This window comes from Puntigrus tetrazona, chromosome 24 (genome assembly GCF_018831695.1).
Source record: "Puntigrus tetrazona isolate hp1 chromosome 24, ASM1883169v1, whole genome shotgun sequence".
NCBI lineage: Eukaryota > Metazoa > Chordata > Actinopteri > Cypriniformes > Cyprinidae > Puntigrus > Puntigrus tetrazona.
In genome coordinates this window covers 2,987,351-3,012,392 of record NC_056722.1, presented here as the reverse complement: position 1 = coordinate 3,012,392, position 25,042 = coordinate 2,987,351, and the positions used below count along the sequence as shown (strand labels likewise).

At 41.5% G+C, this 25,042-nt stretch overlaps 3 protein-coding genes across 4 annotated transcripts in view; 2 read left to right on the top strand and 1 right to left on the bottom strand.

Moving 5' to 3' along the window:
• The window catches only part of ccr10 (chemokine (C-C motif) receptor 10), a 4,678-nt gene extending 2,013 nt beyond the window's left edge, over positions 1-2,665 (top strand). Inside the window, exon 2 of the mRNA XM_043226324.1 lies at positions 1,206-2,665. Within this exon, the coding sequence (XP_043082259.1) occupies positions 1,208-2,455 (1,248 nt within the window). The 5' untranslated portion in view covers positions 1,206-1,207 and the 3' untranslated portion in view covers positions 2,456-2,665. The remainder of the gene's footprint in view (positions 1-1,205) is intronic.
• Positions 2,666-16,341: 13,676 nt separating this feature from the next.
• Positions 16,342-20,359, top strand: LOC122329772. Of its 2 annotated transcripts, XM_043226339.1 has the most exons (6): positions 16,342-16,940; positions 17,443-17,613; positions 17,948-18,010; positions 18,091-18,227; positions 18,688-18,767; positions 18,883-20,359. In XM_043226339.1, the coding sequence occupies exons 5-6, from the start codon at positions 18,753-18,755 to the stop codon at positions 19,786-19,788; spliced, it is 921 nt and encodes a 306-aa protein (XP_043082274.1). In that variant the 5' UTR covers positions 16,342-16,940; positions 17,443-17,613; positions 17,948-18,010; positions 18,091-18,227; positions 18,688-18,752; the 3' UTR covers positions 19,789-20,359. The 2 variants fall into 2 exon arrangements, with proteins under 2 accessions (XP_043082274.1, XP_043082272.1); XM_043226337.1 differs by lacking the exon at positions 17,443-17,613 and having other exon boundaries at positions 16,344-16,940; positions 18,091-18,767.
• Positions 20,360-20,989: 630 nt separating this feature from the next.
• On the bottom strand, positions 20,990-23,727 carry LOC122329761 (potassium voltage-gated channel subfamily C member 1). Its single transcript, XM_043226318.1, has 3 exons — positions 23,227-23,727; positions 21,447-22,254; positions 20,990-21,366 (listed from the first exon to the last, which is right to left on the bottom strand). Exons 1-2 carry the CDS (start codon positions 23,710-23,712, stop codon positions 21,469-21,471), a joined length of 1,272 nt encoding a protein of 423 aa, XP_043082253.1. The 5' UTR covers positions 23,713-23,727; the 3' UTR covers positions 20,990-21,366; positions 21,447-21,468.
• Between the last annotated feature and the right edge of the window lie 1,315 nt (positions 23,728-25,042).

Here is a 25,042-nt window from a genome sequence, read left to right as displayed (position 1 = left end):
TTTGGCCTAATTACAAGTATATAATTAGGCTTATCTAATAAATTATAACAGCTAGCCTAATAGGTCTGCTAGCACGAAGATGTGAATTGAACTAGCCTATATATAAACTGCGTCACGAACAACACCACAACTTCCTTAAAAGAGTTATCACTCGCTAAAAAAAATCTGCTATAATTTTATGAGAAAGAAACTCATTACGTGACAATGAAATCAACAGACAGAATAAAACCGACGACTCAAACCACGCAAGCCCCGGTGAATCCAAAACAATACAACTTTGTATTCAAACAATGTGCCTGTTTATAAAAAAAAAAAAACGAAAAGATACACTGAAGTGTAAAATATGTGTTTAGGAATAGCTGTCGAACCCAAAATAATCCTCAAAAATTGGCAAAACCTTTATATGTTTGTTTGTTTTTTTCGTTCATTTTATTATTTTATTTTCCTCTGCTTTAGTCTCCACACGAGGATATTGTTCAGGTCCCTGACTGAATCCCACACATCAAATTACGAATAAGGGGATTTACCTAGTCAAACCAAAAAAAAAAAAAAATACGAAAAATGTTTAACTGTCCAGATCAGATAATCACAGCGTCATCTAAAATGTACAGAAATCTACACGCTCGGTTTAAGATTAGTGTTCGAGTGAAAGCAGGCTCTCAATAGCGCCCCGCGGTGGTGGAAAACTGCAACAGCACAACAACGCCGACGTTTTACATTAAACCCTGCGAAGTCTTACATGAAAAAAAAAGAACAAACGCTCAGATTTTAGACATGTTTTGTATCATATTTGGCTTTTATAGCCCACATGTGACACCGCAGGCTATGATGGCCGAGATAGTGACTTTCTGTGGAATCTGTCAGCTTTGACTTCGTAAAGATTGTACAATAGGGGCAAAACCACAAAGCGCATTCAAGAATGATTCACCCAAAAATGAAAAATCAAATATTTTGAATACAAGTTTGCAATCAGGGTTGTCTCGGGTCACCATTGACTTCCATAGTGTTTTTTTTCTGCTATAGAAGTCAACGGTGACCCAACTTTTTCCAAATATGTTCCTTTGTCTAGCACTCGGGTGGTGAGCAAACGATGACCCGGTTTGTATTTTTGGGTGAACTACTCCTTTAAAGTCAAAGCCAGGCTTTTTGTAAACGTTTCGAAATCCATGCATCCAATGCGATCTTTTTTCTGCAATGTTTTACAGGTATGGCGCGCTTTCGTTCGACCACGGAAGACCTGGCGTCCCTTTTAGGCTTCACGAACGACTACGAATTCAATCTGACCTATATGGATTCGGTGACCGACGCCAACGTGACCGACGTCGAGGAGCTGTGCGTGGCCAGCAAAGAGCAGGAGCTGACCATCACCGCCGTCCAGACCGCCGTCTTCCTCGTCGTCTTCTTTTTAGGCGTGATTGGGAACGGGCTGGTCATCGCCACCTTCGCGCTGTATCGCCGCCTGCGTCTGCGCTGCATGACCGACGTCTTCCTGTTCTACCTGGCTCTGTCCGACATGCTGCTTCTGCTGACTCTTCCGTTGCAGGTGACGGAGACCCTGCTCGGCGGCTGGAAGTTCGGAGAGGGCCTGTGCCGGCTAAACCGCGGCATGTACGCCATCAACACCTACGGCGGCCTGCTGCTGTTGGCTTGCATCAGCGTCGACCGCTATCTGGTGGTGGTTTGCACCAAAGCCGTGCGGAAGATGAGTTCCGAGACGCTGCTTTACAGCCTGCTGTCCGCGGTTGGCGTCGCCGCGTTTTCCGTCTTCCTGAGCCTGCCGGAGCTGCTCTTCAGCTCCGTGGAGCCCGACATGGGCTCGGAAGTCCTCCTGTGCGATATGAAAGTTTGGGGCGATGAAGTGGGCAAATGGAAGCTGTGGGCCCAGATAGCGAAGATCGCGGGGTTCTGCATCCCTTGCGTGGCGATGGTGGCGTGTTACGGCGCCATCGGACGCGTCTTGATCCGCGCCGGGGGCAAATGTTGGCGCAGGCAGAGGACTTTGCGTCTGATGGCTCTCCTGGTGGTCCTTTTCCTCCTGTTCCAGCTTCCTTACACCATGGTGCTCCTGATTAAAATATTCACACCCACTCCGAAACACTGCGAAGAGTGGACCAGGTTTCACCTTCAAGAAAACATAACGCGCAACCTGGCCTACGTGAGGTGCTGCCTGAACCCCCTGCTCTACGCTCTCGTCGGGATCAGGTTCAGAAACGACATTATCAGGCTGCTGAGGGACACGGGGTGCGCGTGCATGTGCGTGTCCCATATAACTCCTCAGCACGACAACGGAAGCTCCGTGACGCCTTCGTCTCCGGCTCCCACTGTACTTTCATCCTTCCCGTCTTCTTACCTGTCCGCCAAGAAAACACCCGCTGCAGACACGGCTGAAACGTTCATTTTTCCGACACCCTTATCTGACAAAATGACTTCGGTTATAACCTGGTGTCATCAGTAAACGCCCATTAGATGCTCTGGAATAAATAACTGTGTCATTTTAAAGGTGATTTGTCATGAGATTAATTAGAACAGGATTTATTGTGACTTTTTATCACGCAGTTCTGCTTTTTTTTTCTCTCAGAACTGCGAGATAAAAAAGTCGCAAAACATTTTTATTTTTTTATTCCGAGGCGGAAATGGACTTCCATATGACAATCAAAATGTTATGTAAATTACAAGAAAATTTTCTTTTTAATTTTATGTTAATATTTTGGCTAAAATGTACAAACTGCATGTACACAAAAGCCCCATATACAGCTTTATATTATTTATCTATTATTTAGCATAATGAGTAGTCTTTGGTTTCTAAGAATATTAATTTTGAAAATATTATTTTTGAAGATTGCTATATAGCCTATATATATATATATATATATATATATATATACATACATACATACATATACACACACACACACACACACACACACATATATATATATATATATATATATATATATATATATATATATATATATATAGTAAATAAACAATGCACACATTTTTTCAATATTTTTGTTATTTCTATATGTATGTTATTCTCTGCTATTTTCAGTATTCGGTTTCTGTACCCTCATTTTACCTGTATTACTACTACTGACAGATCTGCAAAATAAATATTATTTTTAAGATACAGTAAGATACAGTTTTATCATTTTAAAGCAATGTGTAAAATTGAAGGAAAGCTACAGAAATACATTTCTTTCAGAGTTTAAATCAATCAAGCAGTCAGTGACTTTTATTGATATAGCACTTCTAACGACACAGACTGTGTCAAAGCGCTGAACAGTATCGAATTTGGAGAATGGAGTGTATAGTATATTAAATCTACAATAAACACTAGAAATTAAGTGTTCCCAACTAAGCAAGCCAGAGGCGACAGCGGCAAGGAACCAAAACCACATCCACACAGAATGGAGAAAAAACCCAGGGAGAAAGCAGGCTCAGCTGGAGTCAGTTCAGCCCTGGATGTGGACTAAGAAACAAAATAGGAAAAAAATCAGTGTAGAAACCGATGCAACGAGTACATATTATGGGAACCTAACAAACCTTTAACAGATTTGATTCATATTAGTGTGTAATGTGTAAGCCTGGTTAAACAGATTGTTTAGAGATTGTTCCAGAGTTCGGGTGTTAAACAGGTAAAGGATCAGCTGCTTTTTATGTTATCAAATGACCAGACCATAATGGCGCCACCTGGTGGTCAAATCTGATTTAAGAGGTAAAGAAATGTACAGATAAACATTGCTGTCATCGATAAAAGCACATCTGATATCTGATATATATTTTAATAGGAAATAAGTACAGAGGCCGATATACTGTATGCCACAAGAAAAAAATAATGCTTTGGTTAACCAATTCTAAGATTAAAAATGTATTTATTCATATAAAGGATTATAAATACAAGTCAAATTATGAGAAAAAAAGTACAAAAAGTTTTGACTTTGTAGTTATTTTTTTTTTTGCTTTCAGATAGATGCATAAAAAGAGCAGATTATATATATATATATATATATATATATATATATATATATATATATATATATATATATATATATATATTTGATCAGATCAGATCAGACACACAATTAAAATTATTATTTAAATCTGTCAATTTTTTTAATTGTGTGTCATAAATCAACATCTCAGGAAAATGCTATGGAGTTTCAGATCAAAATATGACTTTCTGAACATGAAACATGAGGACAATGGGGACTAAAAGCATGTTGATTATGCGATTTGTGAGAGAGGACAAATGAATAGGGAAAGAAAATATATTTCTATATTCTATTAAATATGATATGTTATGAGATCTGGTCAGTTATTACTCCTATTATTACACTTCTTTTTATACTACACGCCGCCTCAAAAACACATTAATATTCCCGTCTTCTTACCTGTCTGCTAAGAAAACACCCGCCCGGTTAAAACATTCATTTTTCCAAAACCTGCATCTGACAAAATGACTTCAGTTGTAAGGTGGTGTATAAATGCACATCATTTGTATAGGTAATTAGTATAAAAGCCAATGGCTTGATAAAACAATTACGAGATTAAAAATGTCATATATATGAATGTATGCCTACACCAAACATCAACGTTAAATGCTGCAGCAGCAGGTGAAAGCGGTAATCCTGTTTTCTGTTTGAGATCCGATCAGTGCGTGGGAATATACACAGGTATCAGAAAGTCAAAGAAAGGATACGCATCCAAAACAGATCACAAACAGCTGTCAGAAAACACAGCAACGCTAAAATCACATCCATCTTGTTTGAAGATGCTCTACAGCATCTTCTCCATTTTTAAGACTGCATTTTTCTGTCGGCTGTTGAGCAATCAATCCTCAGAATGAAGAGCTGGTGTTTTACTCTGTTCATAACATAACTGATGTGTATGAAATAAATGTGTAAATATTCTTAAACATTCTGTACTGTATTGATGATGGTTGTCAAAGAAATAAAAAATAGATGGAAAACACAAGATGTATGTGGAACTGATTTTTTTAAGATGTTTTGGACAATGCCAATAATACCATTTTTTTTTATATATATTGTTTTTAATATATTTTATAAGGTGTTTTACCAATAAAAATACAGGTGTAATATGAAAGAATTGTAATAGTCTTGAAGAAAAATACAAAGTCAGAAACATTCTATACTTTTTATTTTCTATTTTCTTGTTAAAAGTGTACACTTCAACATGGCAAATTACTACATAAACCATTCATACAACACATTATTAATAACACATTATTTGTATTTCTATATCCCACAAAACCACCTAAATGAATCTCACATAACAGTAATTAATTAATGAGTAAACTGTAAACGGGTAACGTTGGAATGTTTGGGGTGGTTGATAGGGCTACTTTCAGAATGTTTGGGTGGTTGCTAGGGCAACGATGGAATGTTTTTGGTGGTTGCTAGGGAAACGTTGGAATGATTGGTGTGGTTGCTAGGCCAACGATGAAATGTTTGGGGTGGTTGCTAGGGCTACTTTCAGAATGTTTTTGGTGGTTGCTAGGGCAACGATGGAATGTCTGGGTGGTTGCTAGGGCAACGATAAAATGTTTGGGTGGTTGCTAGGGCAACTATGGAATGTTTGGGTGGTTGCTAGGGTAACGATAAAATGTTTGGGTAGTTGCTAGGGCAACGATAAAATGTTTGGGTGGTTGCTAGGGCAACAATGGAATGGTTGGGTGGTTGCTAGGGCAACGATGGAATGTTTGGGGTGGTCGCTAGGGCAACAATTGAATGTTTGGGGTGATTGCTAGGGCAACAAGGGAATGTTTGGGGTGGTTGCTAGGGCAACGTTGGAATGTTTGGGGTGGTTGCTAGGGCTACTTTCAAAATGTTTGGGTGGTTAATATGGCAACGTTGGAATGTTTGGGTGGTTGCTAGGGCAACGATAGAATGTTTGGGGTGATTGCTAGGGCTACTTTCAAAATGTTTGGGTGGTTAATATGGCAACGTTGGAATGTTTGGGTGGTTGCTAGGGCAACGATAGAATGTTTGGGGTGGTTGCTAGGGCAACGTTGGAATGGTTGGGTGATTGCTAGGGCAATGATGGAATGTTTGGGTGGTTGCTAGGGCAATGATGGAATGTTTGGGTGGTTGCTAGGGCAACAATAGAATGTTTAGGGTGGTTGCTAGGGCAACAATGGAATGTTTGGGGTGGTTGCTAGGGCAACATTGGAATGTTTGGGGTGGTTGCTAGGGCAACGATGTAATGTTTGGGTGGTTGCTAGGGCAACGTTGGAATGTTTGGGTGGTTGCTAGGGCAACGGTAAAATGTTTGGGTGGTTGCTAGGGCAACGATAAAATGTTTGGGTGGTTGCTAGGGCAACGATGTAATGTTTGGGTGGTTGCTAGGGCAACGATGTAATGTTTGGGTGGTTGCTAGGGCTACTTTCAGAATGTTTGGGTGGTGCTAGGGCTACTTTCAGAATGTTTGGGTGGTTGCTAGGGCAAGGATGGAATGTTTGGGTGGTTGCTAGGGAAACATTGGAATGTTTGGGGTGGTTGCTAGGGCTACTTTCAAAATGTTTGGGTGGTTGCTAGGACAACGATGGAATGTTTGGGGTGGTTGCTAGGGCTACTTTCAGAATGTTTGGGTGGTTGCTAGGGCAACGATGGAATGTTTTGGTGGTTGCTAGGGAAACGTTGGATTGTTTGGGGTGGTTGCTAGGGCTACTTTCAGAATGTTTGGGTGGTTGCTAGGGCAACGATGGAATGGTTGGGTGGTTGCTAGGGCAACGATGGAATATTTTTGGTGGTTGCTAGGTCAACGATGGAATGTTTGGGTGGCTGCTAGGGAAACATTGAAATGTTTGGGTGGTTGCTAGGGCAACGATATAATGTTTGGGTGGTTGCTAGGGAAACATTGGAATGTTTGGGTGGTTGCTAGGGCTACTTTCAAAATGTTTGGGGTGGTTGCTATGGCAAGGTTGGAATGTTTGGGTGGTTGCTAGGGCAACAATGGAATGTTTGGATTGGTTGCTAGGGCAACATTGAAATGTTTGGGGTGGTTGCCAGGGCTACTTTCAGAATGTTTTTGGTGGTTACTAGGGCAATGAAGAAATGTTTTTGGTGGTTGCTAGGGCAACGATGGAATGTTTGGGGTGGTCGCTAGGGCAACAATGGAATGTTTGGGGTGATTGCTAGGGCTACTTTCAAAATGTTTGGGTGGTTAATATGGCAACGTTGGAATGTTTGGGTGGTTGCTAGGGCTACTTTCAAAATGTTTGGGTGGTTAATATGGCAACGTTGAAATGTTTGGGTGGTTGCTAGGGCAACGATAGAATGTTTGGGGTGGTTGCTAGGGCAACGTTGAAATGTTTGGGGTGGTTGCTAGGGCAACGTTGGAATGTTTGGGGTGGTTGCTAGGGCTTTAGATGGAATGTTTGGGTGGTTGCTAGGGCAACAATAAAATGTTTGGGTGGTTGCTAGGGCAACGTTGAAATGTTTGGGGTGGTTGCTAGGGCAACGATGGAATGGTTGGGTGGTTGCTAGGGCAACGATGGAATGTTTGGGTGGTTGCTAGGGAAACATTGGAATGTTTGGGGTGGTTGCTAGGGAAACATTGGAATGTTTGGGTTGGTTGCTAGGGCTACTTTCAGAATGTTTGGGTGGTTGCTAGGGCAACAATAGAATGTTTGGGGTGGTTGCTAGGGCATCGTTGGAATGTTTGGGGTGGTTGCTAGGACTACTTTCAAAATGTTTGGGTGGTTGCTATGGCAACGTTGGAATGTTTGGGTGGTTGCTACGGCAACGATAGAATGTTTGGGTGGTTGCTAGGACAACGATAGAATCTTTGGGTGGTTGCTATGGCAACGTTGGAATGTTTGGGTGGTTGCTAGGGCAACGATAGAATGTTTGGGTGGTTGCTAGGACAACGATAGAATGTTTGGGTGGTTGCTAGGGCAACGATAGAATGTTTGGGGTGGTTGCTAGGGCAACGATGGAATGTTTTGGTGTTTGCTAAGGAATTGTTGGATTGTTTGGGGTGGTTCCTAGGGCTACTTTCAGAATGTTTGGGTGGTTGCTAGGGCAACTATGGAATGGTTGGGTGTTTGTTTTTGGAATGTTTGCAGAGTTGACAAGAGAGGGGGTGGGGTTACTGCTCTCTTTAAAGATGTCTTTCAGTGCAGACAAGTGTCATTTACCAAGTACTTGTCATTTGAATATCTAGGGATTGTGTTGAAAGGTGCTCTACGCATCCTGTTTATCATTATTTACAGGCCTCCAAAATATTCTCCAGCCTTTGTTGAAGAGTTGGTTGCTAGGGAAACTATAGAATGTTTGGGTGGTTGCTAGGGAAACATTGGAATGTTTGGGGTGGTTGCTAGGGCTACTTTCAGAATGTTTGGGTGGTTGCTAGGGCAACAATAGAATGTTTGGGGTGGTTGCTAGGGCTACTTTCAGAATGTTTGGGTGGTTGCTAGGCAACGATGGAATGGTTGGGTGATTGCTAGGGCAATGATGGAATGTTTGGGTGGTTGCTAGGGCAATGATGGAATGTTTGGGTGGTTGCTAGGGCAACAATAGAATGTTTAGGGTGGTTGCTAGGGCAACGATGGAATGTTTGGGTGGTTGCTAGGGCAACGATGTAATGTTTGGGTGGTTGCTAGGGCAACGATAGAATGTTTGGGTGGTTGCTAGGGCAACGATAGAATCTTTGGGTGGTTGCTAGGGCAACGATAAAATGTTTGGGTGGTTGCTAGGGCAACAATAGAATGTTTAGGTGGTTGCTAGGGCAACGATGGAATGTTTGGGGTGGTTGCTAGGGCAACATTGGAATGTTTGGGGTGGTTGCTAGGGCAACAATGGAATGTTTGGGTGGTTGCTAGGGCAACGATGGAATGTTGGGTGGTTGCTAGGGCTACTTTCAGAATGTTTGGGTGGTTGCTAGGGCAACGATGTAATGTTTGGGTGGTTGCTAGGGCAACGATAAAATGTTTGGGTGGTTGCTAGGGCAACAATAGAATGTTTAGGGTGGTTGCTAGGGCAACGATGGAATGTTTGGGGTGGTTGCTAGGGCGACATTGGAATGTTTGGGGTGGTTGCTAGGGCAACGATGTAATGTTTGGGTGGTTGCTAGGGCAACGTTGGAATGTTTGGGTGGTTGCTGCTAGGCAACGGTAAAATGTTTGGGTGGTTGCTAGGGCAACGATGTAATGTTTGGGTGGTTGCTAGGGCAACGATGTAATGTTTGGGTGGTTGCTAGGGCTACTTTCAGAAGGTTTGGGTGGTGCTAGGGCTACTTTCAGAATGTTTGGGTGGTTGCTAGGACAACGATGGAATGTTTGGGGTGGTTGCTAGGGCTACTTTCAGAATGTTTGGGTGGTTGCTAGGGCAACGATGGAATGTTTTGGTGGTTGCTAGGGAAACGTTGGATTGTTTGGGGTGGTTGCTAGGGCTACTTTCAGAATGTTTGGGTGGTTGCTAGGGCAACGATGGAATGGTTGGGTGGTTGCTAGGGCAACATTGAAATGTTTGGGGTGGTTTCTAGGGCAACGTTGGAATGTTTGGGGTGGTTGCTAGGGCAACGATGGAATGGTTGGGTGGTTGCTAGGGCTACTTTCAGAATGTTTGGGTGGTTGCTAGGGCAACGATGGAATGGTTGGGTGATTGCTAGGGCAATGATGGAATGTTTGGGTGTTTGCTAGGGCAATGATGGAATGTTTGGGTGGTTGCTAGGGCAACAATAGAATGTTTAGGGTGGTTGCTAGGGCAACGATGGAATGTTTGGGTGGTTGCTAGGGCAACGTTGAAATGTTTGGGGTGGTTGCTAGGGCAACGTTGGAATGTTTGGGGTGGTTGCTAGGGCAACGATGGAATGGTTGGGTGGTTGCTAGGGCTACTTTCAGAATGTTTGGGTGGTTGCTAGGGCAACGATGGAATGGTTGGGTGATTGCTAGGGCAATGATGGAATGTTTGGGTGGTTGCTAGGGCAACAATAGAATGTTTAGGGTGGTTGCTAGGGCAACGATGGAATGTTTGGGGTGGTTGCTAGGGCAACATTGGAATGTTTGGGGTGGTTGCTAGGGCAACGATGTAATGTTTGGGTGGTTGCTAGGGCAACGTTGGAATGTTTGGGTGGTTGCTAGGGCAACGATAAAATGTTTGGGTGGTTGCTAGGGCAACGATAAAATGTTTGGGTGGTTGCTAGGGCAACAATAGAATGTTTGGGTGGTTGCTAGGGCAACGTTGGAATGTTTGGGTGGTTGCTAGGGCTACTTTCAGAATATTTGGGTGGTTGCTAGGGCAATGATGGAATGGTTGGGTGGTTGCTAGGGCAACGATGGAATGGTTGGGTGGTTGCTAGGGAAACTATAGAATGTTTGGGTGGTTGCTAGGGAAACATTGGAATGTTTGGGGTGGTTGCTAGGGCTACTTTCAGAATCTTTGGGTGGTTGCTAGGGCAACAATAGAATGTTTGGGGTGGTTGCTAGGGCATCGTTGGAATGTTTGGGGTGGTTGCTAGGACTACTTTCAAAATGTTTGGGTGGTTGCTATGGCAACGTGGAATGTTTGGGCGGTTGCTACGGCAACGATAGAATGTTTGGGTGGTTGCTAGGACAACGATAGAATGTTTGGGTGGTTGCTATGGCAACGTTGGAATGTTTGGGGTGGTCGCTAGGGCAACATTGGAATGTTTGGGGTGGTTGCTAGGGAATGTTTGGGTGGTTGCTTGGGCAACAATGGAATGGTTGGGTGCTTGCTAGGGCAACGATGGAATGGTTGGGTGGTTGCTATGGCAACGTTGGAATGTTTGGGTGGTTGCTAGGGCAACGATAGAATGTTTGGGTGGTTGCTAGGACAACGATAGAATGTTTGGGTGGTTGCTAGGGCAACGATAGAATGTTTGGGGTGGTTGCTAGGGCAACGATGGAATGTTTTGGTGTTTGCTAAGGAAACGTTGGATTGTTTGGGGTGGTTGCTAGGGCTACTTTCAGAATGTTTGGGTGGTTGCTAGGGCAACTATGGAATGGTTGGGTGGTTGCTAGGGCAATGATGGAATGTTTGGGGTGGTTGCTAGGGCAACGATGGAATGTTTTGGTGTTTGTTTTTGGAATGTTTGCAGAGTTGACAAGAGAGGGGGTGGGGTTACTGCTCTCTTTAAAGATGTCTTTCAGTGCAGACAAGTGTCATTTGGTCAGTACTTGTCATTTGAATATCTAGGGATTGTGTTGAAAGGTGCTCCATGTTTATCATTATTTACAGGCCTCCAAAATATTCTCCAGCCTTTGTTGAAGAGTTCACAGAATTGTCATCACTGATTTGTTCAGAGTTTGACTGTTTTGTGATTGCAGGGAATTTTAATATCCACGTAGAAAATGCAGAAATCAAAACTACAAAAGAAATTGTTTTAAACACTTTTGACCTGATTCAGCATGTGCATGGACCTACACATCACCATGGGCACACGCTAGATTTACTCATCAGTAAGGGTTTACAGCTTTCGTCCATTGTTATCAAGAATGTAGCACTGTCTGATCACTTCTGTATTTTCTTTGATATATTGATCTCTGCTACCACTGAATCCAGATCTGTCACTGTCAGAAAGAGATGCATTAATGAGAACACAAGTGTGCTATTTATGAAGGCTGTTTCTTCAATGCCAAGCATTTCTGCCGACTACGTTGATCTTCTCCTGGAGTCCTTTGACTCAAAAGTTAAGAATGTCATGGATGACATTGCACCTGTGAAAGTCAGTAAGAAGACTGGCAGACAAAAGTCATGTTGGAGAAAATCAACAGCAGTGCAGATCATGAAAAGGCAATGCAGAAAGGCTGAGTGGATGTGGCGGAAGACAAAACTTGAAATCCACTATAGCATCTATAAAGACAGCCTGCATGCTTTTAATGTGGAATTAGCCACAGCAAGACAGAAGTTTTTCTCAAACCTTATAAATAGTAACCTGAACAACACCCGCACTCTTTTTGCTACAGTTGAGAGACTGACAAACCCCCCAAGTCAGATTCCCAGTGAAATGCTTTCTGACAGCAAATGCAATGAGTTTGCCTCATTCTTTTCTGAGAAGATCGAAAATATCAGAAAGGTGATTAAAACATCAGATGATGTAGAGATATGTCAAATTCAACCACAATTTCAAAAAGGAGTCACTATGTGTGTTTTTTAAGCAATTGATAGCAAAACTTTGGAGGAAGTAGTACAGCACCTAAAATCCTCAACCTGCTGTCTTGACACACTCCCCACATCCTTTCTCAAAAGCGTGTTTAACTGTTTAAAAGCTGACATCTTAGAAGTGGTGAACACATCACTTCTTTCTGGGACTTTTCCAAACTCCCTGAAAACTGCAGTTGTTAAGCCCCTCCTGAAAAGGAGAAATCTTGATAACAGCATATTGAGTAACTATAGACCGATAGCAAATCTTCCGGTCATAGGCAAGATCATTGAAAAGGTAGTTCTGAATCAGCTGAACAGCTACTTGAACTCAAATGGTTATCTGGATAATTTTCAATCTGGTTTCAGACCGCACCACAGCACAGAGACAGCGTTGGTTAAGATAATAAATGATATTCGCCTAAACTCTGATTCTGGTAAAATATCAGTGCTGGTACTACTAGATCTTAGTGCTGCGTTTGACACTGTCGATCATAACATTCTTCTTGACAGACTGGAAAACTGGGTCGGGCTTTCTGGAATGGCTCTAAACTGGTTCAGGTCATATTTAGAGGGGAGGGGTTATTATGTGAGTATAGGAGAGCATAAGTCTAAGTGGACGTCCATGACATGCGGAGTCCCACAAGGCTCAATTCTTGCGCCGCTCTTGTTTAGCCTGTATATGCTCCCACTAAGTCAAATAATGAGAAAGAATCAAATTGCCTATCACAGCTGACGACACGCAGATCTACCTAGCCTTATCACCAAATGACTACAGCCCCATTGACTCACTCTGCCAATGCATTGATGAAATCAACAGTTGGATGTGCCAAAATTTTCTTCAGTTAAACAAGGAGAAAACTAAGGTCATCGCGTTTGGAAATAAAGATGAAGTTCACAAGGTGAATGCATACCTTGACTCAAGGGGTCAAACAACCAAAAGGCAAGTCAAGAATCTTGGTGTGATCCTAGAGACCGACCTTTAGTTTCAGCTGTCATGTCAAAGCAGTGACTAAATCAGCGTACTATCACCTAAAAAATATTGCAAGAATTAGATGTTTTGTGCCCAGGCAAGACCTGGAGAAACTAGTCCATGCCTTCATTACCAGCAGGGTGGACTATTGTAATGGTCTCCTCACTGGCCTTCCCAAAAAGACCATCAGACAGCTGCAGCTCATCCAGAACGCTGCTGCCAGGATCCTGACTCGAACCAGAAAATCAGAGCACATCACACCAGTCCTCAGGTCCTTACACTGGCTTCCAGTGACATTTAGAATTGATTTTAAAGCACTTTTACTCATCTATAAATCACTCAATGGACTAGGACCTAAATACATTGCAGATATGATCAATATTTATACACCTAACAGACCACTCAGATCACTAGGATCAAGTCAATTAGAAATACCAAAGGTTCACACCAAACAAGGAGAATCTGCTTTTAGTTATTATGCTGCTCGCATCTGGAACCAGCTTCCTGAAGAGATCAGATGTGCTGAAACATTAGTCACTTTTAAATCCAGACTCAAAACTCATCTGTTTAGTTGTGCATTTACAGAATGAGCACTGTGCTGCGTCCGAACTGTTTGCTGTTTTTATTTTAAACTGTTTTAAATCAATCTCTTTTTGCTTTAAATTCAATTTATCTTAAATCAGTGTTTTTATTTTATTTTAATTTCTTTTATTGTTATTTAAATCTTGTAATTATTTTATTTCCTCTCTTGTAAAGCACTTTGAATTACCATTGTGTATGAAATGTGCTAAATAAATAAACTTGCCTTGCCTTGCCTTACTTTCAGAATGTTTCTGTGGTTGCTAGGGCAACGATGGAATGTTTGGGTGGTTGCTAGGGCAACAATGGAATGTTTTTGGTGGTTGCTAGGGCAACGATGAAATGTTTTTGGTGGTTGCTAGGGCAACGTTGGAATGTTTGGGGTGGTTGCTAGGGCTACTTTCAGAATGTTTTGGTGGTTGCTAGAGCAATGATGGAATGTTTTTGGTGGTTGCTAGGGCAACAATGGGATATTTTTGGTGGTTGCTAGGGCAACAATGGAATGTTTGGGGTGGTTGCTAGGGCAACGATGGAATGTTTGGGATGGTTGCTAGGGCTACTTTCAGAGTGTTTGGGTGGTTGCTAGGGCATAAATGTTGTCTCACCGCACTATTTAATCTCTGCGTCCTATATGTAGCGGATATAGCGAATATATATTTGGATATGTTTGCGCCAGTGAGCCGTACCTGACGAAAATAACCGCCATTTTTACCCTTTTGGTCAAATATTGCACTGGAAAGAGTTTCCAATTTTAACTTGTCAATATATTTGCCAAATTACCATGTGCGTTAAAAGATGATCCCTTTCTGGAAGTGTTAGAAAAGTATTTACACAAATAACGTATTTAAACATTTACTCGAAACCTCCGCCACAAAGGAATTATATCTCTCTCAAGTCATGCGTCCTGGCACCAGGCCTGACTGACTCATCTGGTCCAGCTCTGTGTTATTTCTGATGCCAAAGTATGGGTATGGGTATGGGTGACAGCAGACACTATACCAGTGGTTCCCAACCTTTTCTTGTTTGAGGCACCCTTGGAAAGCCTTTCAAAAGTTCCCGGCACCCTTATAAGGAAATAGATATTTAAAATCTCTGTAGCTTTTTTCTTATTATTTATTTATTTGTTTCATTTCGAGAGTTTGCATGCAACAACACCTTATACCTAGTTTACTAATAGTTTACTAACTAGTTTCTGATAGTTAAGTAGAGAGCGACAAACACAGTTTTAGCTTATCACAAGAATTGCACTTGATCACAAATTTACGTGCACTCGTGCACGTGCTGCTTAATACAATATCTTCTGCCTCCTTTGAGTCACCAATCAGTACTGAGGCATGCTGGCGAGTGGCGACTCGATGTGCGCCCTGTCCTGTACGTGTGTTATACGCGTCAATCCACAACCCTCACTGAGGAACGGGTGGGGTGGAGAAGGACTCTCCGCTAGAGACCTGCGCGGGACAGATTTTTCAGTCCCGCTCCCGCAACAATATAGATTATTTTTTTCCCGCTCCCGCCCGCAATATTCAAGTTTTGTCCCGCTCCCGCCCGCATGTAAACATTAAAACTGTGCACACATGACGCTTCAGACCTGAACTTCCAGACTTGTGGCTGCTGTATGCGAGTATTTTGCTGCATTTGTCGCAGCTTGCAAAGGGAAGGTGCTTTCCATACCGTCACATACTATAGAACAGTGGTTTTCAACCTGTGGGCCGCGGCCCCCCAGTGGGCCGCAACGGTATTGCAGGGGGGCCGCCAGTTATTCTCAATAGAAATAATAATATTGCTAATGTACGTAAAAATGTGTAGTAATAATTAAATGTCATAATTAATTAAAAATTAATGACCTATTATGCACATTTTCTGGTTATTCAACATTACCCGTTTATTCAATAAAGACAGTTAAAAGTCATGCTTCTGAGTACTCAGTTACTAACCCGACACAAATAACAGGTTCATTTAAATTTTTTTGCAGTGGGCCGCGGAAACATATGTGTTTGGTTGTGTGGGCTGTGAGTTAAAAAAGGTTGGGAACCACTGCTATAGAAAAACATTTCCAAATATCGGATTTCCCTTTGTTTGGCTTTGTAGTTCTGTATGTTCCTTTCTTTAATAATGAACTAATATCTGTAGCACTAAGCGCTCCACCTGTGTCATGCTCTTCAGACATTTTGCCTCGGTGTGGGTCTATGGTCTTTGTTCCTCGCAAGAACCACGTGAGAATTTACGTTATTTTGAGTTGTTCGTGTTGTTTTTGTGCAGCAGATAAATAATATTTTATTTCTTTTTAACTATTTAATTTTAAGATATTTCCATTTTGCGGGAGTCCCGCAAATAATTTCATTCTCCCGCAACCCGCACACGAGGACCTTACCGCCCGCACCCGCGTTCACATATCAAACCTCGTCCCGCGCTGCACTGGGTTGCGTCGGGTCCCGCGAGACCCGCGGTACTCCCGCGGGATTGCAGGTCTCTACTCTCCGCTATCTCGGTAGTCCCCTCCCCCTCTCCCGCCAAGAGAGAATGACGTTAGTGCAATTTTTTCCCCGAAATTTTGGCGGCACCCTCAAAAGATCTCACGGCACCCCTTAGTGCCGCGGCACACCAGTTGGGAACCACTGCACTATACTTTATGTGTCCAAGACTAATCAATCTCTGATGCTTTAATAAATCGGATCTTGTCTTGTCTTATTCCTGCTGCAATGTTCGATGACGTAACAACAGGATGTAGGTTACAGGAATCTGAGGCCCTTCGTCGGCAGGCCGGAAAATACAACTTCCTTTCTGGCTTTCCTTTCTAGCCAGTTTTCAACTTTCCCTGGGGAAAATGTGATTTCATATTATGCCCCCAAGTGTCTCTATTTTCATCAAGAATTGTGTTCACATCTCTGGCTGCACGTCGATGTACACGATGATTCCGTCGGGTTGGAGAGATTTATTCAGTTGGCCATTTTGTCTTTTATCGAACGCCGTGGAGTTTGCGATGGAAATAGATTTTCCTAGCATTGTTTATTTGCTGACCGACTCCTAAGCTTGCACCTCGCAGGCATCTAATAACAGCGCGACCCGTCCGACTGCGAAGTTTAGTGAAGAACGCATGCTCTGGTTTGAGCCAATGAGCTCAAGAGCCTTGTCAGATGTTCAATCTGCGCCGTTCTCCGTTTCGCGTATTTATGTGGAAGCGTATCCAGAATCAGGGAATGCTCTGTTTTTTCGGGATCGAAGATGTTTTGGGATCGTCTGAGTCAACAAGTTGACCCATAAATGTAAGTATTTTTGGCATTGATAAATATTTTAATGAAAAATAATAATTTTAATAATCATCGTGTTATTCAAAAATGGTTTTATGTCTGATCATAAAAAGACACCACCAAAGACGAGGGCTAGTGCATCCAGAACTTAGAAGTTGCTAAAGTTTTTTTCATATACGGCTATTTTGAGAGAGAGATGAAAGCTGCAGTGTGAGTTACATCTCTTGTAAACGATTACTTCAACAACATCCCAATATGATTGGAACTGGGATAAATACGCACAGTAATGTTAAAGCTACAGCAAAGAGTCAGCATTAACTGATTACTCAAAGTATATAACTTATATACAGCCACTGGAAATGACAGTGTTTTTTGTATTGTGTATTTTTGTATCATTGAGATTAGTCATTGAGTAATAATCATAATTTGAGTTTGTATTCGTATTTGGAATGAGTTTTTTCGTATTTTCATATGTTTTGGTTTAGTCATTTTTCATGTGTTTTTTTTTTCTTTCTAGTTTTTATCGATTGCTAACACACTGTCACGGACCTGTCGGCCATTTTTGCCACGTTGCTATGTTTGAGTAACTGAAATAGACTGCTTGCGTCATTCACCAACTCCAGGACCCGTATTCCTGAATAATCTTAGTTGCTGCTAGTGACCAAATTCAGAGAAAATTCTTAGAAATGTGAGTGTTTCCTCTTGAAAGTAATTCAACAGTTTACCTAGTGATTATTGTGATTATTAATTATCCACCAATATGTTTCTAATTTACCTTTTCTAGTTGTTAAAAAACTTGCTTCCCAAAAAAATGTACAAAAATGATATTATAATGATATTGGGTTGGGGGTAACTTAGCATTATAAAATTAAATGCAAAAAAAAAATCCACTAGCCGTCATGCACACGACATTAACTGATTTAATTTGCCTTTTTGTAAATACTTTAATTATGACTTCAGGGAACGAGGGTTACAAACGTAACTGGGATGTTTTGTATATCTCGTGCCATTTTTCTTCACAGGAATGAATGGAGAAGCCTCAGAAGGACATCGGTACAAAAAGTGCATTTCTAAATACACAAAAGGTAAAAACAAACTCTATAGTTATGAGTATGACGCATGCTTATTTATTTAAGTGTTTACCAGCTCTTTGTGTTCTGTTTAGATGTCAGCTGCTGAGACCACCGGTCCCCCACCAAATACAACATGCCACGAGGATGATGAGGATGATGATGATGTGTCTCTCAGCTGCAGTATAAAGAACGAAGGACTAACCGTCCCTTGCATGAGCTCCTTTACATTGCAAGCTTGCATTAATTTCTTAAAATCATATAAAGGTCCAGTGTTATTCAAAAAGGGAGAGATCTTCAGACGGTCTGATATCAGTTCTGAGTCACCTGTAGATAACCCTTAAAGTGATACATTAAGTGAACTAGTGCTCTCTAGCGATGGTCAAACGAAGCTCAGAAAAACAAGGCTCTAAAGTAAAAAGGCTGAACACTATTAATCTTAAGTCACACGGCACTTTGATGTCGTCTGATGGTTAAAATTATGTTCTTATAAAAGTTATAAAAGTCCCTTTGAATACAGATGTCTGCCAAGTCTTTAAAAGGTTAAAACTGCCTAAAGGTCGATCTGTAAATTCACAGCTTAATTAGTTTTTTTAAGAAAATGGCTAAGTATTATAGCACTAGCTCATATCTACATTACGTGACATTAATTGGTTGATTTAGCCGTGTACATACATTTCTGTATATTTCAGGCCACTGATCATCAAAAGCCGGAGTGGAGAAGGTTCAAAAAGACACGCATAAGAAAAGTGCCTTCATGAATATGCAGCAGGTAAAACCAAACCGTACAGTTATGAGTTTAATAAAGACTTTTTATACAAAGTGTCAACCATCTCTCAGAGTGATTAATAAGAGTCGAATGTTCACATGTGTGTTCTGTGTTTCAGACTGCGTTTGAAGCTGCTGAGACCACCGGTCCTTCGTCCAGTTCAACAAGCCACGAGGAAGATGCGTCTCTCAGCTGCAGGATAGCAAACCAAGGATTCAGCGTTCCTTGCATGAGCTCTTCTGACGTGGAAGCTTGCATCGAAATGTTGAAACGGCATCCAGGTCCACTGCTGTATAGAAACGGAGAGATCTTCAGACGGAGAGATATCACAGACTGGAATGGACTGCGGTTAACGAGAGAGCCGTTATGTTTGATGAAAGTGAAAGGAGAAAAGAGCATCAAGTCCTGCTATGGAGTCTACCTGAGGAATGACTTCATCTTGACGGCTTTTCACACATTTCAGTACTCTAGTCTGTATGACGCATATGTTTTCTTCCCCACCACAGACTTTGTTCTGGTTTATGAGGCAAACCTTCCCAAAAAACGTCACATGTTTCACGACAAAGATCAGTGCCTCGTTAAATTACTCGGACAAACAGATGTTTTAGGAAAAGGTTTGCTTGATCGTTGTGCGTCCGGTGAGAGCGAGGGTTTATATTTCTACGCATTTGATGTCCGGGGGAATCTGCAAAAGCATACATGCACAGATATCACTCGTTCCTTGAATAAGAAAAGCCAAATAAAAGCGTTTGTGATGTCCACCGCAGGTCAGCCAGGTGAAAGCGGTAACCCTGTTTTCTGTTTGAGATCCAATCAGTGCGTGGGAATATACACAGGTATCACGAAGTCAAAGAAAGGCCATGCCTCAGTAATAGATGTCAAACAGCTGTTTAAACACACAGCACCGCTAAACGCAAATCCATCTTTTTTGAAAAAGCTTTACGGCTTCTTGTCCAACATCATTCGTAAGATTCGATGTTTGCCGTCCCTGAGCACTCAAACCTCTGATGATGATTCAGACTGAAGCGGTGGTAATGATATAGCGTGATACTGAATCACGATATTACACCTTGGATGCACATTCTCATATTTTTTCGGTAAATTCTGAAGTTGCACTGCGTTCAAAATGATAATCAATTGCATTGAGGATCCAAGTCACTAAATGACCAAGTGCGCGTTTAGTGTTTTGGGGGCCCTAAGCAAATGGTACCGGGGCGAGATGACTAATGTCTCCCTGTTCTCTTTCATCTGTGGAAGCACTTGTTGACAGTTTTAAAGTAATAATGAAATCTGTATATTTTTGTCCTTGTCTGCAAACTGACTACTGTGGAGAATTGTGACTTATTAATTGCATCCGAATCAAAAGCTATAAGCAGTTACAATATAGTCACTTTTTAAATTAAAAAATTATTTATGTAACTCTTTATTTTGGATGCAATTAATGGCTGGACCCCTTTATTTATTCAGAATGTTTTCCATTTGTGCCATAATTATTTTTCAAAACTGACAAATTGATAACTGTTTACCTAGACTTGCTAAACTGTAGCATTTTCAGGGGAGAAAAAAAATATTAAATAAATTGCATTTTAATTGTGTGTGTGTGTGTGTGTGTGCATATGTAGAGAAGATGTAATGTGCCCTGCCTTTCTGTTTCTTTTAAAGGGTGTGAGCCTCTTTTCACACAAAGCTTTATTGTGAGGAGGATTATCACATTACTATTATGTTTTAGGTCTATTTGGGTTAATTCACCCTATTTTGATTACATCCAGCATTTATCTTGCTCTGTCATGTGCTGTAGTTTATCTTTCCTTGTGTTTGTGGGCCTACTATTAGGTTAGTTGCAGTTTCAACTACATTCATTTTCCTTCTTCTATTTAGCAGAAGTGCTTTACCAGAAATCCGATGCATTATAGTCCAAACATGGGGGCGCCAGCATTTACATGAAAAATAAGGTGGATAGGTGCTTCTCTGAACCGTCAGAGCTCGTATATGATTGAGAACGCAATGGTTACGACTATTACAAATTGCAGCATGGCCCCCAGATGGAATTAGCAGACAATATCTGCAAGAAGCTGAGAAAAAGTATTAAAAAAGTGGAAATGGGTTTAATAAAAGCACAAGCAAACAATACAAGTTAGAGCACATGCAATGTATAATCTGCAACAAAAATCTTGTATGAAAGATACACATTCAAATACAAAAAAAGAAAAGTCTGGAGTAGGCCTACAAAAACAGCGCTTCAAGTAAATGCCAGATTCTCATCCAAACATCTGCATCTGGAAAAATCCTTCACAATTTTTTGTGTAATGCAGCGAATGTACTGTATTTTACATTTAAGGCTTAGCATTGGTTACATATCCACTATCTAGAAAATATAGGGTTGCAATTCAGATGCCTCACAATCAAGTTTCGGAGTTTCGAAGTTGATCGGATATCACAAATAAAATAAGTGGGCTGCTGTGAAATTCTGCATTTATAAACTGCTATTCAATATCCAGAATTCTTAATTCAAAATATGTTTTTACCTTTTTTTAAGCGAATTGTGTGTTTTCCCTCTAGTTTAAGACTCAGTGGCTCTTCATCCGGTCATCCATCACAGATTCTGCAAGAGAACAAAATCATGTAAGACACATACAAAAAGCAGTCAAAGACTTATAGGCCTACTAGTACTATGTATGTTACCTTCTGTTTCTATTTTGCAACTTTAAGCAGTAGAGAAGGGGGCCCCATCAACGCTACTCTTCTCCTTCTTTCTGGGCATTGAATGCTTTATCTTAACCAGGGAGCTGAACTTGATGAAGTTGTTGACGATTATGGGCACAGGCAGGACGATGAGCAGAACACCGACCATTGCACAGAGAAAGAATACCAACTTGCCTTGCAGTGTTATAGGACACATGTCTCCATAACCCACCGTGGTCAGTGTAACCACAGCCCACCAAAAACTTGTGGGAATGTCGGTGAAGTACATATCTTTAGCGTCAACTTCTGCAAAAAAAATCATGGTGCCAAAGATAAGCGTGCAAATGAAGAGTGCTATAGGGGCTGCGCAGAGAGTCGTCGCACTGGCTCGGAGAGCGTGGTTGAGCACTCTCACGTCGAACACATGCTGCATCAGCTTGAAGACGTGGAGTAAACGTATGCATCGCATTGTGTGCAGAACGCCCACCGCCTTCTCGCAGTACACGCTCGAACACCACCGCAGGAGCAGCGGGAAGAGGGCCAGCAGGTCGACGGCGTTCATAACGTTCACGAAGAAGCGCGCTTTGCTCGGACAGCTGCCCGCGCGCATCACGAACTCGAACACGAACCATAGCGAACACACCATCTCCACCGCGTTTACAGGGTGTGCAAGACGGGTCTCCGTGTCATTCTCGCTTGAATTCCCCAAAAACTGGAGAGACTGGGAAAAGTACGTATTGGGTTTTGTCTGCACAGAGAATACGGCGATAGAGAGCAGGATGAAGGCCAGAGATACGATCGCGATGACCTGGAGAAACAGAAACATTTGGATTGAGCAGAGAATCAAGCATCTGGAGAAGAGTGACGGCAATCATCACTCGCTTTAGGGCTGTGCACCATGACATGACCTATCGGTAAGCCCCGCCCACCTTAGTTACGACGTTTCCATCCACCTATTTTTTATGGAATATGGCATAAAAAAACACACACACACAGAAATGTGGATGAAAGGTCATGTGACTATGAGACGAGATAACTTCTCATTCACTAAGCAACTATATGTTGTTATGGTCATTCTGAAATGGATAAGCAAAGTTTGTCATCTAAGTATTTTCTTAAACGACTGCGTTCTTGAACAGCAGCATTGACCGCCATTTATTGTGCTATATTAGATATGAAAATTATTATATTCAGTGCCTTCTCCTATTGATATTTAGTGCCATGGTTTACCAGTAAGTGATTTTTTTTTTGCTTGTTGGATGGAAACTGGGTTTCATTCGCTTATGTTTTATGCGATATTCCAGTTTTGCACATAAGTCGGATCTTTGGATGGAAACATCGCGAGGGTTGCTCCACAGTGGAGTTGCTCACTGTCTTGCAATGACAGTTGCAGTCCGAAAACCTTGTCCAATTATGTTTTTGCACAGTTTTGATACTCGATTGCCATTGGCTCATCTGAATTAGAAGGGAAGGGCTTACCGATAGGTCTATTGCGTTGAGAATTTGAAACAAATTTGAATCCTGATGTAAAACTGCGCGCAGCCGTTTGTAAATTTTATGGGTGTCATCCTCATCCAGCTATTTTTAGCTGTTGTTTCGCTACTTGATATTGAAAATCATGTTATTTTAATGTATTATCTTAAATATGAACAGACAGGTTTGTAGTGTGTAGTTTTTCTCCTCGTTATTTACCTATAGCGTCTAACGAACCGGAAGCCTCACCCATAGGCTTACTAGGAAAAAGGTGGGATAGCACATCCCTGCATGAACACAAACTCACTTTGGCAGCAATGGATGAATATGGATTGTCAAAGAGAGCCCATATCTTCTGCCGCAGAGTTCTGGAGTTGCTGGATCTGCCTTTTTGACCTGGTTCCTCATCTGTCACTGAAGGTTCAACTTGAGCCAAAGCCTCTACGGTATCTTTGTTCTGTCGGTATGTCGCCCAGCAGCAGGGCTCCACGTCCGTGCCGCTAACAGCCCAGAAAGCGAACTCCTCTTCCAGCAGCAGCCCGCACAAGTTGGTTGGGCAGTGCAGCTTCCCGCTCCTGTAGTACTGCAGCACATGGGCGAAGACTTCGGGGTTGCGATCAAAAAAAAGCTCTGAAGAATGCTTCTCGGTGTCCACCAGCTTGGCGAGACGGGACCCCGGAAGGGTCATTAGGGTGCTCGCGTGGGTCTCATGTTTCACTCCTCCGACATTTATCACTATTTTTACACTACTGCTCTCAGAGGCTCCCAGTGAGAAGACACCCTCAGAACTCATAGTAGCAGACAAAGAGATCGGTGTTGATGTTCTGCAGATGTTTTGAAGCCGCTTTTCTGCGATTCAATGAAAAGTTATCGTCAATATTAAATGTAAATGCAACATAGATAGACATTTATAGACTTAACATAACAAAAAAGACTTAAAAATGTCAATATACTGTACAGATATGGTTACATCGAACATTTGCAATGTCCTTTCCAAAGAAACACATTCAAGAAATTGCACGAATGTGTAAAACAATTAAAAATTAAAAATAAAAGATGAAAGATGCACGAAAAGATAAACTGACCTTTGTAATCTTTACACACACAAATTTTCCTTGGGATACAGAATATTACTTTTCTAATTCCCTGCAAAGTTCTTAGAGACGTCTCTCCATGTAGTCCGTAACTTGGAGTGGTGCAACACCGACTCAAGCTTTGCAATTTAATAATTTTCTAATACTTTCTATAGTCCAGCCTCCAAAGTCGCAAGCCGCTATTCACCAAAGAATGTTCCTTTTTTTTCTGTCAAGCCAGCTGCTAGAATGAACTTCCTGTCAGTCGATTTTAAAGAATCAACACGTGAAGACACGTGACTGCCCTCTAGATACTTTGTATATGTTATGTAACAAATGTTATAGATATATATGTTACTATAATTTGGTTAAAGCTGGCATGCCTAGTTACATTATTTTTTATGCTGCATTAAACAGTGGCTTCCTATTCATTTCTGTATTTGTTAAACTGTCGTTCGTAGACAACAGGGTTCTTTTTTTGATGATTCAAATCCCAAAATGTAAAAAGAAAACATCTTAGCAGTACAAAGAGCCAAAATGAAGAGAGATCACATTTTAGTACATTTCAGGGAGATTTATGCTGCACAAAATAATATCACCCTAACGCTAAACATGTTTGTGCATGCTTCCAACACACACACACACACACACACACACACAAACACAAACATAAACCCATAAATTCATATCAGCCAGTGAATCTTTTCATCATCATCATTATTATTATTAACACTATCAGAGAGAGACAGATAAACATTAGAATAAGTACATATGGGGGACACAATAAAAATATAAAGGTCTGCCATCAATGAATCTCCTGAAGAACCAGTAGGTGGCGTAATTGCTCAGTACTTTTTTTTACATGTCTTAATCGAGCATTAATTTGCAGGGGCTACTGTGTAAACTTTTTAATCTTTTTAAACTTTAATATATTTTTTAAAAAGAAATGCATTTTTGTGTGCGTTTCAGCTTTCATAAAACGACAGGGTGAACGACAGGATGAATAATAAAACATATTATAGTGGGTAAGCCAACTGTAGTCATATAACA